The sequence below is a fragment of the Poromitra crassiceps genome, assembly GCF_964638095.1.
Source record: "Poromitra crassiceps genome assembly, chromosome: 28".
In the NCBI taxonomy this organism is placed as follows: Eukaryota; Metazoa; Chordata; class Actinopteri; order Beryciformes; family Melamphaidae; genus Poromitra; species Poromitra crassiceps.
The window spans coordinates 17747072-17764389 of NC_139651.1; the positions used below are offsets into that span (position 1 = coordinate 17747072).

A 17318-nucleotide genomic window follows, 5' to 3' on the forward strand; every position below is an offset into this window, starting at 1 on the left:
ATTTACACGTGTTATATTTTTATGTCTTTATCCTTTTATCTTTTTATTCTTTTAGTAGCTGTTGCTTTATATTTATTTTTTATATATTTTTATTTTTCCCTGTTTGATTGCTTGATTGTTTTTATCATGCATCTGTAAAGCACCTTGTGAAGTCCTTGGATTTTAAAGCGTGCTATATAAATTGAATTTATTATTATTATTATTAATAGTTTGAAGCATAAAGTACCGAAGGCACAAGGTAGCACTCGCAAAACTTCAGGACAAAGGAAATCTCAATTTCACCAATTTATTTGGCCATGGTCAATAAAAAGCGTGCCAACGTTTAGGCCTCTTGGCCTTCATCAGGGCAGGGTACTTTATGCTTCAAAATGTATCTGCAGTCGTCAGTGGTTTCATGCACAACAAAGCAGAACTTGTTGTCATGGACTTTGATAGGGGCTGCATCCATCATCATCATACCACCACCATCATCATCATCATAGAGAGAGGCGTGTCTGGGAACGCCCACAAAACGGCTGGCGCGCGAGTGGGGTAAAACCGCCGATATATCTCATAGGCTGACTCACCAAAAGATGGTGCTGCGGCTCTAAACTACATGTTTGGGGGTTCTAGAGTAGAACACAAGACGTCTGCTCAGATGTGCGTTTACTGCGGTGGTTAAATCCCCGATCGTGTCTGCCTGGGCTGGGCTATCAGCTAAATTCTAACTTTGCTGAATGGATAGAACGGGGGAATTTACCCCACCCTGACCCTGTCCCCAGCAAGGCGGAGCCAGCTAACCCAGCGTATATCGTGGGCATTCCTAGAGACTGTATGGGTGTTCCCAGACATGCGGACTGTCTCTATAACTAAAAGAAACTGGGCTCTGCGATTTCTGTCCCGGAAGTGATGTCACTCAACTAGAGCTGCCGAAAATAATCGATTCAGAGATGCATCGCGATGCGGACGTGCACGATTCTGCATCGATTAACAAATATCAAAAATCGATTATAAAAAAAAAAAAAAAATTATAATCAAATAAAATAGAATGTAAGTACATGCAGTTGTTTATTTTAATTATGGATCATAATACAATGCAATTCCAAATGCACTTTTATTTTAAAAGTAGCCACACAGTGAGAAAAAAGAAAGCGAGAAAAAATAAATCATGTATTGCGGAAAAAGTGATGCATCGATTTAAGATGCATCGCGATGCATCGTTTAATCGAATCGAATCGTAGACTTGTATAATCGTATCGAATCGTGAGATCAGTGAAGATGCACAGCTCTACACTCAACTGGAAGTGATGTCACTTTTTTTTTTGTTTTTTTTTGGAAGTGATGTCACTTGCTGATGTTGTCATAGGCATTGTCACATCATCAGTGATGTCATAAGAGCGTGACATGGTGCTGCTCTGTATGTCACTTTGTGTTGAATAGAACACACACAGAGGTGAATTGAGTGTGTGGTATGTCCTTCAGATCCCAGTGGAGAGTGTAGTCCTGACCTGCGGCTTCGAGGCCACCAGAAGGAAGGCTACGGCCTCTCCTGGAACCCCAACCTCAGCGGCAACCTGCTCAGCGCCTCCGATGACCATGTGAGTGACTGGCTAACTCTCACCAGAGGATTAAAATAAAAATCTGTATGTTACCTCTAGATTAATTAAATCAGCCACAATTATCTCTAGATTAACTAAATCTGCCACAGCACATAGCATGAGAATTTGGTCGGGCAACAGCATATATCAATCGACCAACCGACCAGAAGGTGTCAGCACCTAGCTATGACGATCAAATATAAGTGTTGTAGTGTGCTCCCAGCTGAAGACAGACCAAGGCAGTGGGAAAAGAACTGATACCGACTCTGACCTCGTCTTGTCAGTTTCCTTCCTCTCCAGACCATCTGCCTGTGGGACATTGGTGCCGGGCCGAAGGAAGGGAAGATTGTGGACGCCAAGACCATCTTCACCGGCCACACGGCGGTGGTGGAGGACGTTTCCTGGCATTTGCTCCACGAGTCCCTGTTTGGCTCCGTGGCCGACGACCAGAAACTAATGATGTGAGTGGTGGCGGTTTCAAACCGCTAGGCTTGCTCCTTAAGCCTTCAGTGAGACGTTTTCTGCTTCTGTGAATTGAGGATGACAAACTCAACTTAAAATCTGTCTGCCTCCTTTTTATGCCTCCGCCGGCGAAGCCAGGCCGAAGGCATTATGGATCCGGGTTGTCCGTCCGTACGGCCGGCCGTCCGTACGGATGTCCGTCCGTACGGATGTTTGTTAACGCCATATCTGAGGAACGCCTTGACAGAATTTCATCAGATTCGCCTTAAACATTCACTTAGGCTCAAGGATGATCTGATTAGATTTTGGTGGTCAAAGGTCAAAGGTCAAGGTCACTGTGACCTCTCAAACGCCATTTTCAAGCTTGTTAACGCGATATCTGAGGAACGTATGGACGGAATTTCATCAGATTCGCCTTAAACATTCACTTAGGCTCAAGGATGATCTGATTAGATTTTGGTGGTCAAAGGTCAAAGGTCAAGGTCACTGTGACCTCTCGAACACCATTTTCAAGCTTGTTAACGCGATATCTGAGGAACGCCTGGACGGAATTTCATCAGATTCGCCTTAAACATTCACTTAGGCTCAAGGATGATCTGATTAGATTTTGGTGGTCAAAGGTCAAAGGTCAAGGTCACTGTGACCTCTCGAACACCATTTTCAAGCTTGTTAACGCGATATCTGAGGAACGCCTTGACGGAATTTCATCAGATTCGCCTTAACACATTCAGTGCCAAGGACGTCTGTGGACGTCCTAAAAAAAAGTAACGTTCAGTGCCAAGGACGTCTGTGGACGTCCTAAAATCATAATTCATATTATTCCATAATTCTTCTGTTTAAGGTCGTACCCAGCCAGTGAGCATGAATCCCTTCAAGGGATCACACGGCGCCACCTTAAAAATCACATCGCAGCTGCGCAGTGCAGCCACGTTAAAACCTTGCGACGCTCAGAGGCTCTTTGTAGAGTAGGTTGGTCAGTAGCAGTAGCATTAGCAGTATCCGTAGCAGAAGAAGAGAATAGATTTATAGCATTTAGTAGCATTTAGTAGAATTTAGTAGCATAGCGATTTTAGATTAGTTTGTGAGATTGTGTAGTGAGTGGATTCGAGTGCTTGGTGTGAGGTGAGTGCGTGCGTGGGTGGGTTGTGTCGGGTGTGTCTGAGTGTGCTAGCGAGTGTGCCTGTGTTAGATTTAGCAGTTAGCATTTAGCGTTAGTTAGGTCAGGGTAGATAGCATCTGTGTAAAAAAAAACAAAAAAACAAAAAAAAATTGTCTGTGTGTCTCTGTCTGTCTGTCTGTCTGTCTTGTGTGTCTGTTTTGTTAGACTAGCGTTAGTGTTAGACTAGCGTTAGACTAGCGTTAGTCTTAGATTAGCGTTAGTGTACAGTTAGACTAGCGTTAGTTAGATTAGCTGTCATGCCCAAGGCCAGGCGTAAGCGTGGTGGGCCGCTCCCAGGGCCTGGGCAGCTCACACTGCAACAGGCTCTCAGCCGTGCTGTTCGGGAGAGAGATCTCCCTGAAACAGACACGGATGAGCCCGAGGAGACGGCTTCATCATCTCCTGATGACGCCAGAGATGAGGAATGGCAGCCCCCTGGCCCTGGACCTAAGAGGCGAACATTCTTGGAGGAGGCGGCTTCCAGAGGTTAGAACCTACATATAGGCTATAGATAGCCTACTTTATTGATCCTTTACAGGAAACTATTACTACTAAAGCTGTAAATGCCAGACGATTGTATGCATAGATGACTTCTCGATTGTTGACAAAAATGTGATATTGTAAGTTCTGATATTGTAAGTCGATTTGAATAAAAGCGTCTGCCAAATGCCGTAATGTAATGTCTAATAATAAAAAGAAGCAGGAGAAAAATAGGAGGTAGAAATGTAAAAAATAAAATAAACACACCCACACACCTTTTATTATTCATCAATTTATTTTCGTCAACACAAAGCTTGGTAAGAATAACGATCCTGCAATTAGTTAGCATACTAATAATACCATGTAAAATATTCAATTTCAGAGTTGGAGCACAGCTCGGAGGAAGAAGACGACGACGTCACACGTCCCCCCAGCGTCACACGTCGTGCGCGCTTGAGCTCCAGTGATGGTGAGATGAAGGCCATTTTAGAATTACAATTATTCATCTGATATTGAAAACAAACTTTTTTTCCTTCAAGAAATGTCAATATATTTTTATAAACTCACTTTTACTATACAGAAGAGGAGGAGGAGGAGGAGGAGGAGGAGGAGGAGGAGGAGGAGGAAGAAGAAGAAGAGCAACATCTGCCGGCATCTTCAAGCAAAAGAGGTGAGAAGATTATTGGATTTTGTCAAAAAGACAGCTTGTTTACATATCACAATTGTCTGAAGAAAAACCTTTTATTTCATTGTTTTCAGCGGGCAAGTCTCGTCCCTCCCTGGATCCTCCGAGCTGGCGGGATATGGCTGACTGGAGCCCCAAAACGCTGCCATTCACCGCAGTGCCAGGTCCCAGTGCGGCAGCATCACTGCAGTCCGACAAGCCTGTCGACTTTGTGGAACTGTTCCTCTGCGACGAGCTGCTGTTGCTCATTGTTGATCAGACCAACAAGTACGCTGAACAGTGTATTGCTGTCATAGAGGAGCTGCGTCTGCCATACTCCAGGGTAAACGCCTGGCAACCGCTGACCCTGGTGGAGCTGAAGCGGTTTCTGGGATTGCTTTTCCTTACTGGCATCGTCAAGAAGCCGAGTTGGGCCGAGTATTGGTCTGTTGATCTGGCGCTTGAAACACCATACTTCGGGAGCACAATGCCACGCAACAGGTTCCAGCTCATTTGGCGGTTTCTCCACTTCAGCGACAATCGGGAGGTCGATGGCAGCGACCGGCTCCACAAGGTTCGTCTCGTCCTTGATCTGCTCCTCTCCAAATTCAAGGAGCTGTACCAGCCGTCACAAAACATCTCGGTGGATGAAGGGATGCTGCACTTTCGAGGACGTTTACGTTTCCGTGTCTACAATCCTGCCAAACCCACCAAGTACGGAATCAAGAGTTACATTCTGTGCGATTCAGCCAATGGTTACTGCTACGCCATGAAGCCATACTGTGGAACTCACAGTACCCTGCAGGACACCGTGCGCTTCCTGATTGCCGGCCTCGAGGGGTTTGGATATCGCTTGTGGATGGACAACTTCTACAACAGCGAGTCAATGTGTCGTCTTCTCCTCGGCCTCCAGATCCACTCAGCTGGCACACTCCGTGTCAACAGGGGAGAACCGCCGTCCATCCGCGAGGTAACCACGTCTGACCTGGCAGTAGGTGAACACCGCGCTCGTCACAATGACACAGTGATGGTCCTGGCATGGCGAGACAAACGCATCGTCCGGATGATTTCGACGTTCCACCAGGATGAGATGACAACTGTGGCGGTGAGACAAAAAGGAAACAGTGAGAGAGTCCCCCAGAGGAAGCCAGCATGCGTGGTGGAGTACAACCAGTACATGAGTGGTGTGGATCGCCTGGACCAGAAGATCTCCTATTACCCCTTCATCAGGAAGACTTCAAAATGGAGCTCTAAGTTCGTCATGTACCTGATGCAGATCGCAATGAGCAATGCTTTCATTGTGTACAGGGCACGCAACCCAACGACCAGCTGCAGAACCCTAAAAGACTTCATCCTGTCTGTGCTCAAGTCCTGGACCGCAGATCCCCCTCCTCCTCCAGCCCCTCCCCAACCTCCTCTTCCAGGAAGAGCACCAGCCCACCCACGCAAAAGGTCCGCTTCAGCGAGGCTGGATGTGGACTTCGCGGGGCACGTGCCACTGCCAGTGGCAGACCCAGCCACCAAAACAATATATCGAAAATGTGCACACTGCGCAGCCAAGGGACAACGAAAAGAAACCAAGTACGTTTGCCCTGGCTGTGACCACGTACCTCTCTGCCTCTACCCGTGCTACTTTGAGTATCACTCACAGTGATACTTTCCCCGACCCCCCCCCCCCCACCCCCGCTTCAGCCAGTGATGCAGTGTTTAGTTTAGTTTAGTTAGTGTCAACGAGTGTGTGGGCAGTCCATCAAGCTTTATTATGTTTATTTGCTTTGACAGTTGAAAAGTAGAGACACTGGAGAGAAAGCTGTAGCGGGATTCAGTCCTTCAAGACTACAGTAACGTTACCTCCAAACACAAACTGCCTGCTGTCTGACTGTTGTCAAGCCGTCCAATAGCAGTGTCATTACTGTAACAAGAATAGTAGCAGTTGTAACACAGTAATAGCATCAGTCATGTGTATGCCTTTTTTTCATAAAATGTGTTGGTTCTTTTGAAAAAAAAAAAAAAAAAAAAGCTGGAATCAAATATTTGTAGAAAATAAATGGAAGATTCTTTTCACATACTTGCTGTTATTGACTTGAGTTGAGTTTCCAACCTTTCGTTTGAGGTATTGCATTTTGTTCAACTCTAAGCAGAATTTATTCTGTGGGCTATTATGAAAATACTATGCATAAAAATGTGTTTTAGTTGGAAACTACTTTGAAGGTTTTTTTGAAGAAAAGAATACACTGCATGAAATGTTGTGGTGGAATATTTGATTGTTACACACCAAATGAAAGCTTAGGAAGTCTACTTTCATCATCAAAAAAAAAAAAGTTGATATCATGTTTCTTTATGGAGAGATGGCCTGCAACATACACCTTGATGCCATAAAAAGCAGCGTCTTGAAGTTGGACTAAGCGGTGTTCAAATATTTGTAAAAAATAAATGAAACATTCTTTTTACATACTTTTTCCCCCAAGGTAAAGTAGACATTCCAACCTTTCATTTAGGAATAGCATTTTATCAAGCAGAATTCATTCTGTGGGCTATTATGAAAATACTATGCATAAAAATGTGTTTTATTTTGAAACTACTTTGAAGGTTTTTTTGAAGAAAAGAATACACTGCATGAAATGTTGTGGTGGAATATTTGATTGTTACACACCAAATGAAAGCTTAGGAAGTGTACTTTCATCATCACAAAAAAAAAAGTTGATATCATGTTTCTTTATGGAGAGATGGCCTGCAACATACACCTTGATGCCATAAAAAGCAGCGTCTTGAAGTTGGACTAAGCAGTGTTCAAATATTTGTAAAAAATCAATGAAACATTCTTTTTACATACTTTTTCCCCCAAGGTAAAGTAGACATTCCAACCTTTCATTTAGGTATAGCATTTTATCACACTTGAAGCAGAATTCATTCTGTGACCTTTGTTTACATAAAAGTGTGTTTATCTCGGAAAGTAAAAAAAAACAGCAGAAAACCCTTGAAAGTGCTCTTCCTGCAGAGGCTGTCATTTCATAATGGAACTGTCTAGAAACAAAATTTCTTCTTTGAGAGAAGCAGGAGTGTCCAATGTTTCATTTGAGTCCAGTCCTGTCAATATACCCCTAATAGAAAAAATTATATAGCTGTTTTCAACTGAATGGAAGTGAACCTGGCACAGGCTCCAGACAATTTTACTGAAGCGCTGTGGCACTGAATGTGTTAAACATTCACTTATAGGTAGGGATGGGAATTGATAAGATTTTAGCGATTCCGATTCCATTTTCGATTCTGCTTATCGATCCGATTCCTTATCGATTCTCTTATCGATTCTCATTGGGCAAGGAAAAAAAAAAAAGAGTACAAACGGGTTTATTAACATTAATTTTCTTTTAGATTATTATTATTATAATTATGTATTATTATTCAGCTCTGATATCAGATTGCTCTTTTCAATCCCATACCAAGCAGGGATCAGTGTGTCTGTTAAACTGGCTTTGTTTGGGGGTTTGTATTTTGGGTTGAGCATCTTTGTCATCTCCCTATAGAAAATATATAGTGGGAATGAATGAAACAGAACTAGTGGTTAAAATGACAACATGCAACTTTGGACATTTTACTTTAGCTGGCATGTCAGACAAACTTGGTCACTGCTCGGGGACATTCGTTTACCCTCGCCTCGGTCATTTTACTCTTCCCTGCCTGGGTCTGGGTGAATGGAGGGGCTAGAGCTGCACAAGAAGTACTCGCTGCAGCCTCTGTCAGAGTCTGACCCAAAGCGACTACCAGCCCCTGAACCAGTCTGACTCTGAACGTCATCATCCTCTAAATTAAATGGATGGAAATGGAGTATTGGTGAAATCTGGTTTACACAATACAGGGTCTGGAGGAGTTTACTCTCCATATTAACAGATGACGCGCTAACGTTAGCCGCGCTGCTGTTAGCTGTTATTATCGTCACTCCGTAGCACATCAAAAACGTGACATTCCTCCAAAATTATTGCATGCTGTGTGGACAAATGTTTCTGCATATTGCTAGTATTTCCCCCCTTTGACGAAATAGAGGTTTTGCAAGCATTGCAAGTGGCACTGTGGTCATCGTTTTGCTTCTGCCTAGACGCCATGGTGGCTGGAAACAAAACAAGGCTGCGTTGTGTGCGTGTCGCAGCGTGTGACGTCATCGCGCATGGAATCGATAGTGGAATCGTTCAGGACGTTGGCTAACGATTCCAAGGAATCGATCCACTGGGACCCGGTTCTCAACAAGAACCGGTTCTCGATTCCCATCCCTACTTATAGGCTCAAGGATGATCTGATTAGATTTTGGTGGTCAAAGGTCAAGGTCACTGTGACCTCTCGAACGCCATTTTCAAGCTTGTTAACGCGATATCTGAGGAACGCCTGGACGGAATTTCATCACATTCACCTTAAACATTCAATTAGGCTCAAGGATGATCTGATTAGATTTTGGTGGTCAAAGGTCAAAGGTCAAGGTCACTGTGACCTCTCAAACGCCATTTTCAAGCTTGTTAACGCGATATCTGAGGAACGCCTGGACGGAATTTCATCAGATTCGCCTTAAACATTCACTTAGGCTCAAGGATGAACTGATTCCATTTTGGTTATCAAAGGTCAAAGGTCAAGGTCACAGTGACCTAACAAATGCCATTTTCAAGCTCGGTAACGCCATATCTCAGTAACACCTTGACTAAATTTCTTCACATTTGGCTCAAATATCCAATTCTGCAAAGAAACGCCTTGATGCAATTTCTTCCAATTTGGCTCCAACATCCACTTGGACTTAAGAATGAACTAATGGCGGAGGCATAAGTCCGCGTTGCGGTCGTTCTAGTTTCATTTTTCATCTTATTTCAAACACTTGCTGGCTCTGACTCCGTACCTTCTCGTTTCCACCAGATGGGACACTCGGTCGAACAACACGTCCAAGCCCAGCCACTCAGTGGCCGCTCACACGGCTGAGGTCAACTGTCTGAGCTTCAACCCCTACAGCGAGTTCATTCTCGCCACCGGTTCTGCCAACAAGGTAGAAAAGAGGAGGACAACATAACCTAGATTAGACAAACTTGACCACGATGTCGCACTGGTCACTGAAATTGATTATTTTACTAGAGATGGCCTTCTCAAGGCCTAATAGCAGTTTGAAGCAGTTGTATTTTCTGGAATTTGTTTAGAATTGTGCCTGGACTTGTGTCAATTGAAAATCACTCATGAGTAATTCTTTGCCAATAACAGACCAAAATGGTCTGATCATATTAAATGTATCTCTCAAACGTTTGAATGTCAGTCTTTGTATTTCTCTCAGACTGTTGCATTGTGGGATCTCAGGAACCTCAAACTGAAGCTGCACTCCTTTGAGTCCCACAAAGACGAAATCTTCCAGGTAAGAATTTGCAGTACAACCAAGTGTTGTGCAAACATAACATAACATAACATAACGCACAAAAAGGGGTGTGTTTAGTTAACTTGTGGTCACTTGTTAGTCCAGCCAGCTTTCCACGGACAATCAAATCATCATCTGCGGCTCACCTGTGTATTTAAAAAGAAGTGGACATTAAACACATACATAACATTTAGATCAGCTGTAACACTGCACCCACTATTTGTAAAAAAAAAAAAAAAATCCCTAATTGTGATTGGATGGTGAAAGGCTGAACATCTGCCTCTGGGAGTGAAAAGCTCAGCCGTCCTTCAGCGACATCTAGAGGTGGCGACAGGCAACTGGATACTCTGCATCATTGTGAAACGTTCATATTTTTCTGAGCCACGGCCAGTTTTCAGTGATGCAGCAGGTTTTCCGCACCCAAAAAATCCATGATTTTGCACAAAGCTATGATGCACTGCTGCTGTGTGAGTCAACAACTGTGCCGTTTGTGTCAGAGTGGAGTTTTGAACTGCGGGCTCCCACTGTTTCCTACTTTATCAGGTACAATGGTCACCTCACAATGAGACCATCCTGGCTTCCAGTGGCACCGACCGACGCCTCAATGTCTGGGACCTCAGGTAAAACTACAAAGGAAGCTGTAAAGGATCTGGCTTTACGCATAATCAACCCACTCTGTATCATATATACTCTCTGTAATATAAGCACATGGGCAGTGTTTACCTTCTCTCTCCGTTTACCTCACGGAGAAAAATCCTCCTGCAGAAACTCCGCCCCCACCAGCTGCAAGTCATTAAGACTTTCAATGCAATTCTCCATGGCCATACTTAAAAAAAATAATAATAATAACAGCCGTCCGCGGAGCAGATTCTGCCTCTCTGGCAGAACTTCCGCAGCTCCGTAAAACGCGTCGCAACGGGGCGCTTTGCCAGAGGAGGACATGGGAGATCTCTGTGAGGAAAACACAGAGAGAAGGTAAACATCGCGCATGTGCTTATATTACCGAGATTATTATTGATACATAGTGGGTTGATTATCGGTAAAGCCATCCATTAAGGATGTTAATGATGAACTGTTAATCGATTAATTGCCGTTAAGACCGTCACAGATAAAAAAAAATATTTTAACTGATTTGATTAACCGACAATGCGTTGTGTGCATCATTTCTGTGGTGGAACTCTCATAATGTAGTAGGCTGTTTAACTTTTATACCAGCAGCAGACGACATAACGTTACTTCACCCAAACTAGCGGTCACTGTATGATCTGGACTTGCATGTCACTGATGGGCCATGGAAACAGAAATGGTGAGGCAAGAAACGGGCAAAATGTTAAGTCCAGCGTGGGAGCGAACGGACACACACACACACACACACACACACACACAGAGAGCACTTCGGGGTGAGCTGAACTGGCGCGGTCGATTTGATACGTTCCCATTTCCAGCGGAGCGAGCAAGTTGTCAATTAGCCTAATTCAAGAAATAATGAACTAATGTCACGGAGCCAAATATGAAAGAACGTCATGAAGAAGAGAGTTGTTATTGTAGCGGACAGTGCAGGGGGTAAAATAAAGAACGTAGCCTACTACTTTGAGCTTGGTACACAGCAAGCAAGCGAGTATCCACTGTTAGCCAGGTCAGATAACGTTATCGTCGACAATGACGAGCACTTTCTTGTAAAACATACCTGGACTCAGGCCCGCGGGAAGTAGGGGTGCTGCAGGTGCTGCAGCACCCCCTAGATTTTTTCCAAAAAAAAAAAATTTTTTTTTTTTTTTTTTTTTTTTTTACAAATGTAATTAAAAATATTTTGCAGTGCACTATGTTCCTTTCTTGTTTAAGAATGTTTCGGGAAATGAAAATGTAGCCTATTTAAATAGAATTATCAACAATAACAATCAAGGAAGTTACATGCTTGTAGGCTATAGAGAAGAAGAAGAAGCGCGCATGCACGCACATGTTGTGTTGAACCAACCAACAACCAATACGAATTGTTTAATCTGGCAATAAAGAAATGTGAACTTGACATGCTATTTTAATAGCCTACTCAAAAATGCACCTCCCACTATACAGCAAAGAGAGGAGTCAATGTTTCTTGATATATGCCATTCAGATCAGAATAGTTAGTCTAGTCATTAAGTTTGCTGATAATATTTCTGTCATGTTAAGTCTGTATCATGTTAACTGGTGTATTCAGAGCAAATAGGGAGATATAGAGCATTATCATCATGCTATATATCTCCCTCTTTGCTCTGAATGAGTGAGAAAAGGAGAAAATACTGAATAATTACATCACAATAGTATCCTAATGTTAATTTAAAATGAGATATTCCTCTAAATATGGCAAAAAAATGTAAAAAAAAAAACGTCCAATTTTTTTTCGGCGGGGCCCTAGCGGGCCCCACCGAGAGTCCCTTCCTCCCAGCACCCCCTGCTTAAAATGACTTCCAGCGGCCCTGCCTGGACTCCAACAAAGAAAGCTTCAGATAGTTTTCTCTCCTCCGAGCGCTCGAGCCACTTACATCTATAAGACCCGCAGATGTTAACGTAATTCCCTGGAATGCGAGACTTAACGAGCCAGTTACATGGCGTTGCATTCTTAGACATTGCCGTTTGCTTTTATTTGGTATGTTACATACAATTGGCCAAATTATTAGTTAATTCAGAGTTAGATGATATTGGAGCAGCGCAGCCATTTTATTTTTTATTTTATTTTAGCTGGAAGTCGTCACACGACCACACAACCGGGTCAAATGGGCGTGGCTACATAAGGTGAATATTGCGATGCCGTTCTTAAATACAGCTCCTGCATCATCAATGTTGTAGCCTATCCGACGTGAGGTTGCAGTGCACGAGGCGAAAGTGAAACTCACCAAGGTGCTCACGTCTGATTGTTTAGAAGAAGCTGCTGATGTGCCGTGTGCAGCAGAGACAATAACTCTGAGGATTTGCTTTATTGTGGAAAATGACATGATGCAAATAAACATGGTGGACTGTGAGCGATTTCATTAGCTACTAAACTACATTGAGAACCAGGCTGTCTGGTCCCAGTTATGATTTAAAACTAGAAACATCACACTTCCTGCATATTCAAGGTGTCTATTCCCCCAAATGGACTCAGTTTCACATATTGCTGGATCTGCCTTTCCAGTAAAATCGGGGAGGAGCAGTCGGCCGAGGATGCTGAGGACGGCCCGCCGGAGCTGCTGGTGAGTAGTACTGGCCAAGAGCCCAAATCAAGATTAGGGCTGGGTATTGGTTCAAATTTCAAGAATCGATTCGATTCCGATTCACAAGGTTCCGAATCGATTAATCCCGATTCGATTCGATTCCGATTCGATTAATTTCAATATCGATTTGGTTAGTAATGCTAAAACATGTTTTTTGAGCTGTAACCTGAATTACATGATTGTCCAGTTATGTAACACAGGGGTTCCCAACCTTTTTGCTCGACCGGTTGTCAATTTGAATGGTTTTAGTTACACATATATTTACTCACCAGGTGGTGACAAACGTTAAATAACAGCCATTTCATCTGTCAATAAAGACACTTTCACAATTATGCACAGTGATTTGATTTCAGCCTATATAATTTCTAAAAGTAGATATTAATGATCAAACATTTCCATTTATGTAGCCTACAGTATTCATGTTTTTGTTTCAACTACAAACATAAATAAACGTCAACTTGAAACTATGTTTCAACTACCACACACGGCCTATAATATTATAGCCTATGTTTATTTAAAAAAAATAATAATAATAATAAAAAAAATCGATCTCTGGACATATGAATCGATATCAAAGGATTAAAATAAAAATCGATTAAAAAATCTGAGAATCTATTTTTTTTTTAACCCAGCCCTAATCAAGATGTCAGCTGCCATCCACCCAGTTCCACACTCTCCTCTAGATCTTCCACCCTTATATCAGTGCGGAAGGTTTCAGCAGAGACGATGCATTATAGAGACGGTGCAACTTCCAGTCACTTCCTGTATCTGTCACGTGGGTTTCGCCACTGCCACGGCCCCCTTAGGAGACTTGCGGCAGGTCCTGACTATATTGGAGTCAATGGGAGAAGTAAACGTGATCTCAGATTATGACTGATTATTTCTCCCCCATAATCATCAAAGTAAATATTGGGCCCATTTTCCACAACCACATATCTTCTGAACATTCGGACACTAAAATAGCATTTTTCAGATGCACAGATCAGGAGAAACTTAACTTTGTTGGAGGAGACCTGTCTCTGTCTCAGCAACACACACTCATGAGATTTGGCAACAGGAGCTTACGTTAGCAGGGAGCCATTAGCTAAAGCTACATGTGAAGTTCGCTGATGTAGTAGCCAAATCTGTTGGGAAATTTCTTTTTTTCAGCGAATATCTTAGTTACAACTAGATTGAGCTACAAAGGAGCAGTTGTGTGTTTACATGTGTGGAGCTTTGGGAACTCACAATCTCGAGCTCAAGTTAGCTTGCTAGGTCAGCACAACACTTTAAGTGGAGAGGTGACCACGCCCCTTTAGGAAACTATTGGCAGAGCATGGAATGAGGAATCTATAATCCATCATCTATGGTTTCAGCCACTAAACACTAGACTGCTGTCACAACTAAAAATCATTTCCTCGCCACATCTTGTTCACCCCTCCTCAGAATGGGCTCTAACTGTCTCTCATGCTCTTCCTCCCCATCAGTTCATCCATGGCGGCCACACAGCCAAGATCTCGGACTTCTCCTGGAACCCCAATGAACCCTGGGTCATCTGCTCAGTGTCCGAGGACAACATCATGCAAGTTTGGCAGATGGTGAGTACATGTGCTGTCTAATAGTCCACACAAGGCAAAGTCCGTTATTGCCTTACTGAGTTGGGCATTCGGGGACGGAGCCTGAAACTTGCGGTTAGCAACATGTCTCAGGCAGCAGAACGAGCAAGTGAATGGCTGTGGATAAGGAGGAAACATGCTAGCTGGGGAGCTCGCTAAGGTCAGATTGATTGTTTGTTGTTGGTCATGATTAACGGTCCGCATCAACAGGGCTGAATCATTGACAGTGGTGGTGTAGTTAGGGATTGTTTGTTGTTGGTCATGATTAACGGTCCGCATCAACAGGGCTGAATCATTGATGGTGGTGGTGTAGTTAGGGATTGTTTGTTGGTCATGATTAACGGTCCGCATCAACAGGGCTGAATCATTGACAGTGGTGGTTTAGTTAGGGATTGTTTGTTGGTGGTCATGATTAACGGTCCGCATCAACAGGGCTGAATCATTGACAGTGGTGGTGTAGTCAGGAATGTCATACCGAATCGACCTGAATAGCTAGGCTTAGATAGTGAGGTAATATGCAGTTGTGCGGTGGTAGCATGGAGGGGGGTGTTTCCAGGACGCTGGATTACACCGTTAAGCCTTCTTGAGGTGTCGTGGGCCTAACTTAACGAAACGTCGGTGAAGGAAGGTGCCCACTTGAAAACCCCAATGACATGCTTCATACTGCTGTTGGCTAGGGTAGGTAACTGGTGATTTGTGTCTTGTTTATTAGTTTGTTAGCCTGTTAGCTTGTTTTATTCTGGATTGGGCTTCTAAATGTGTTTTTCCTCGGATTTTGGCACAAGGGATAGTAACATCTTGTCCTGTGTATTAATTAATACACACTAGTCACGGTATTATGCAGAATACTTTATCATTCTGAAATTGTTCTCAATGATTGAACATATCAAGAGAACTGTTTAACACAGTGATACTCAACTGGCGGCCCGCAGGCGCCCCCTGTGTGGCCCGCAATGGAATTGCACCAAAAAAAAAAGATACCCGCTGAATAAGTGTCCAAATGTTCATGTCATTCTGGTCAATACTCCACTTCTGTTATAGCATTTCAGTCTGGAATATGGAATGTCTTTCAATAATCTATAATTTAGCTGCTAAATTGTCAAATACCGCCGTCTGCTTGCTACCCAGGCACTTATGTATGTACTAACTTAACCTAACTACCGTAACTATCCGGTGTGCACAACATTGGCTGACACCCCAAAAACCTACAATCCGCTACAGAAAAATGTATATTGTTTGTTTATTAACTGGCCGCTGGCCTTCTATCATTTCACGAAAGTGGCCCCCGGGCAAAGCAAGTTGAGTATCCCTGGGAACAGAACACTAAAGCATACATGCACTAAAAGCATGTAATCAGAATAAGTGGTGACCCAAAAAAACAGATTTAATTTGAAGTTTGCAGATGTTGCTTATTCTGGACAAGGGTGCACAGATGTGTTTGATTTAAGTGTTTACATCATTATAAGCTGTTATTTTTCTCAATTTTCAAAGCTTTATACCAGCACTTTCATACCGAACAAAATGTCATTGCCTTGGCCAATCTATTTGGTTTGAGGTAATCACATCAAGAGGTTTTATTCTGTTTAGAATGGCATTACAATTGTTGAACCAAGCTTCTAATTCTGCGAAGCAAATAATGTTAGCAATTTTCATGTTGAGGTACTAGCTGCTAAGTTGTATTTTTTTATTTTTATTTTTTTCATATTTAAAATTTTTATAGAACACAAACAAGACAAAACAGACAAACAGGCTCAGACACAGGGGAAAGAAAGGAAAAACAAAACAAAACAATATAATCAACATTACAAAGTGGTGCCGCCAGCCACCTAAGGTGCTTATGTTCCTGTAAACGATATACCTGGGATCTCACTCAAGGGATCTGTGGGAAGCCAGCCGGGTGAGTCACCCGTCACCCCTAGCCTCGTTGAGGTAGACCAAGAACGGGTCCCAGATAGTCACAAACTTTCTAAGTGTATTGGTTCTCAGGAACCTAAGTCTCTCCATGCGTATAACAGAGGTCATGTCCGTCAACCACAATTGGAAAGAGGGTGGACTGGAGAGGGAGATTTCCATTCCTTCAGAATTTGTTTTTTGGCAACAGTTGTGCTAAGTAGGGATGCACCGATATGAAAATTTTGGCCGATGCCGATAACCGATATTAACATTGCTGCTATGGCCGATAACCGATATTTACCGATGTCGATATGATCTGTATAAAACCAAATTTTTATGATCATCACATTTTGTACATACTGAAAAACACATGTTAACACTGAATTTGAAATAGTTATGCATTTCTTTATTTGCAAAGCCTTTGGAAAAGCCCATAAATCATAGATTTACTGCATTATTTCATATCAATGTGAAGAATTTGGCTGATAATGATAACCGATATTAACATTGCAACATCTGACCGATACCGATATGACCGATATGTAAAAAAATGACCAACATCGGCCGATACCGATATGATTGCCGATATATCGTGCATCCCTAGTGCTAAGTTGTATGTTTCATTGAGTTTTATTTACTTGCATGTACTCTTCTATCTCTCTCTCTCTCTCTCTTCCAAACATACTATAATTATTCTGATATGCATTGTGTACTTCCTTCTCTTCTGTTCCTCCAGGCGGAGAACATCTACAATGACGAGGAGCCAGACACCCCCGCATCAGAGCTGGAGGGCCAGGGATCGTAACCCACCTCTTACCCGCTGCAGGAGTCTCTATCCAGGCACGACCCCTCTTCCACCCCCCGGGCTGCACACCCAGCCC

At 43.0% G+C, this 17318-nt stretch overlaps 1 protein-coding gene across 1 annotated transcript in view; it reads left to right on the forward strand.

The window, feature by feature from the left end:
* The window catches only part of LOC310799592 (histone-binding protein RBBP7-like), a gene marked incomplete at its 5' end in the record, with an annotated part of 39415 nt that extends 22097 nt beyond the window's left edge, over positions 1-17318 (forward strand). Inside the window, 8 exons of the mRNA XM_083662180.1 lie at positions 1462-1577; positions 1878-2038; positions 9236-9362; positions 9642-9719; positions 10263-10339; positions 12871-12928; positions 14416-14526; positions 17174-17318. Coding sequence (XP_083518306.1) covers positions 1462-1577; positions 1878-2038; positions 9236-9362; positions 9642-9719; positions 10263-10339; positions 12871-12928; positions 14416-14526; positions 17174-17242 — 797 coding nt within the window. The 3' untranslated portion in view covers positions 17243-17318. The remainder of the gene's footprint in view (positions 1-1461; positions 1578-1877; positions 2039-9235; positions 9363-9641; positions 9720-10262; positions 10340-12870; positions 12929-14415; positions 14527-17173) is intronic.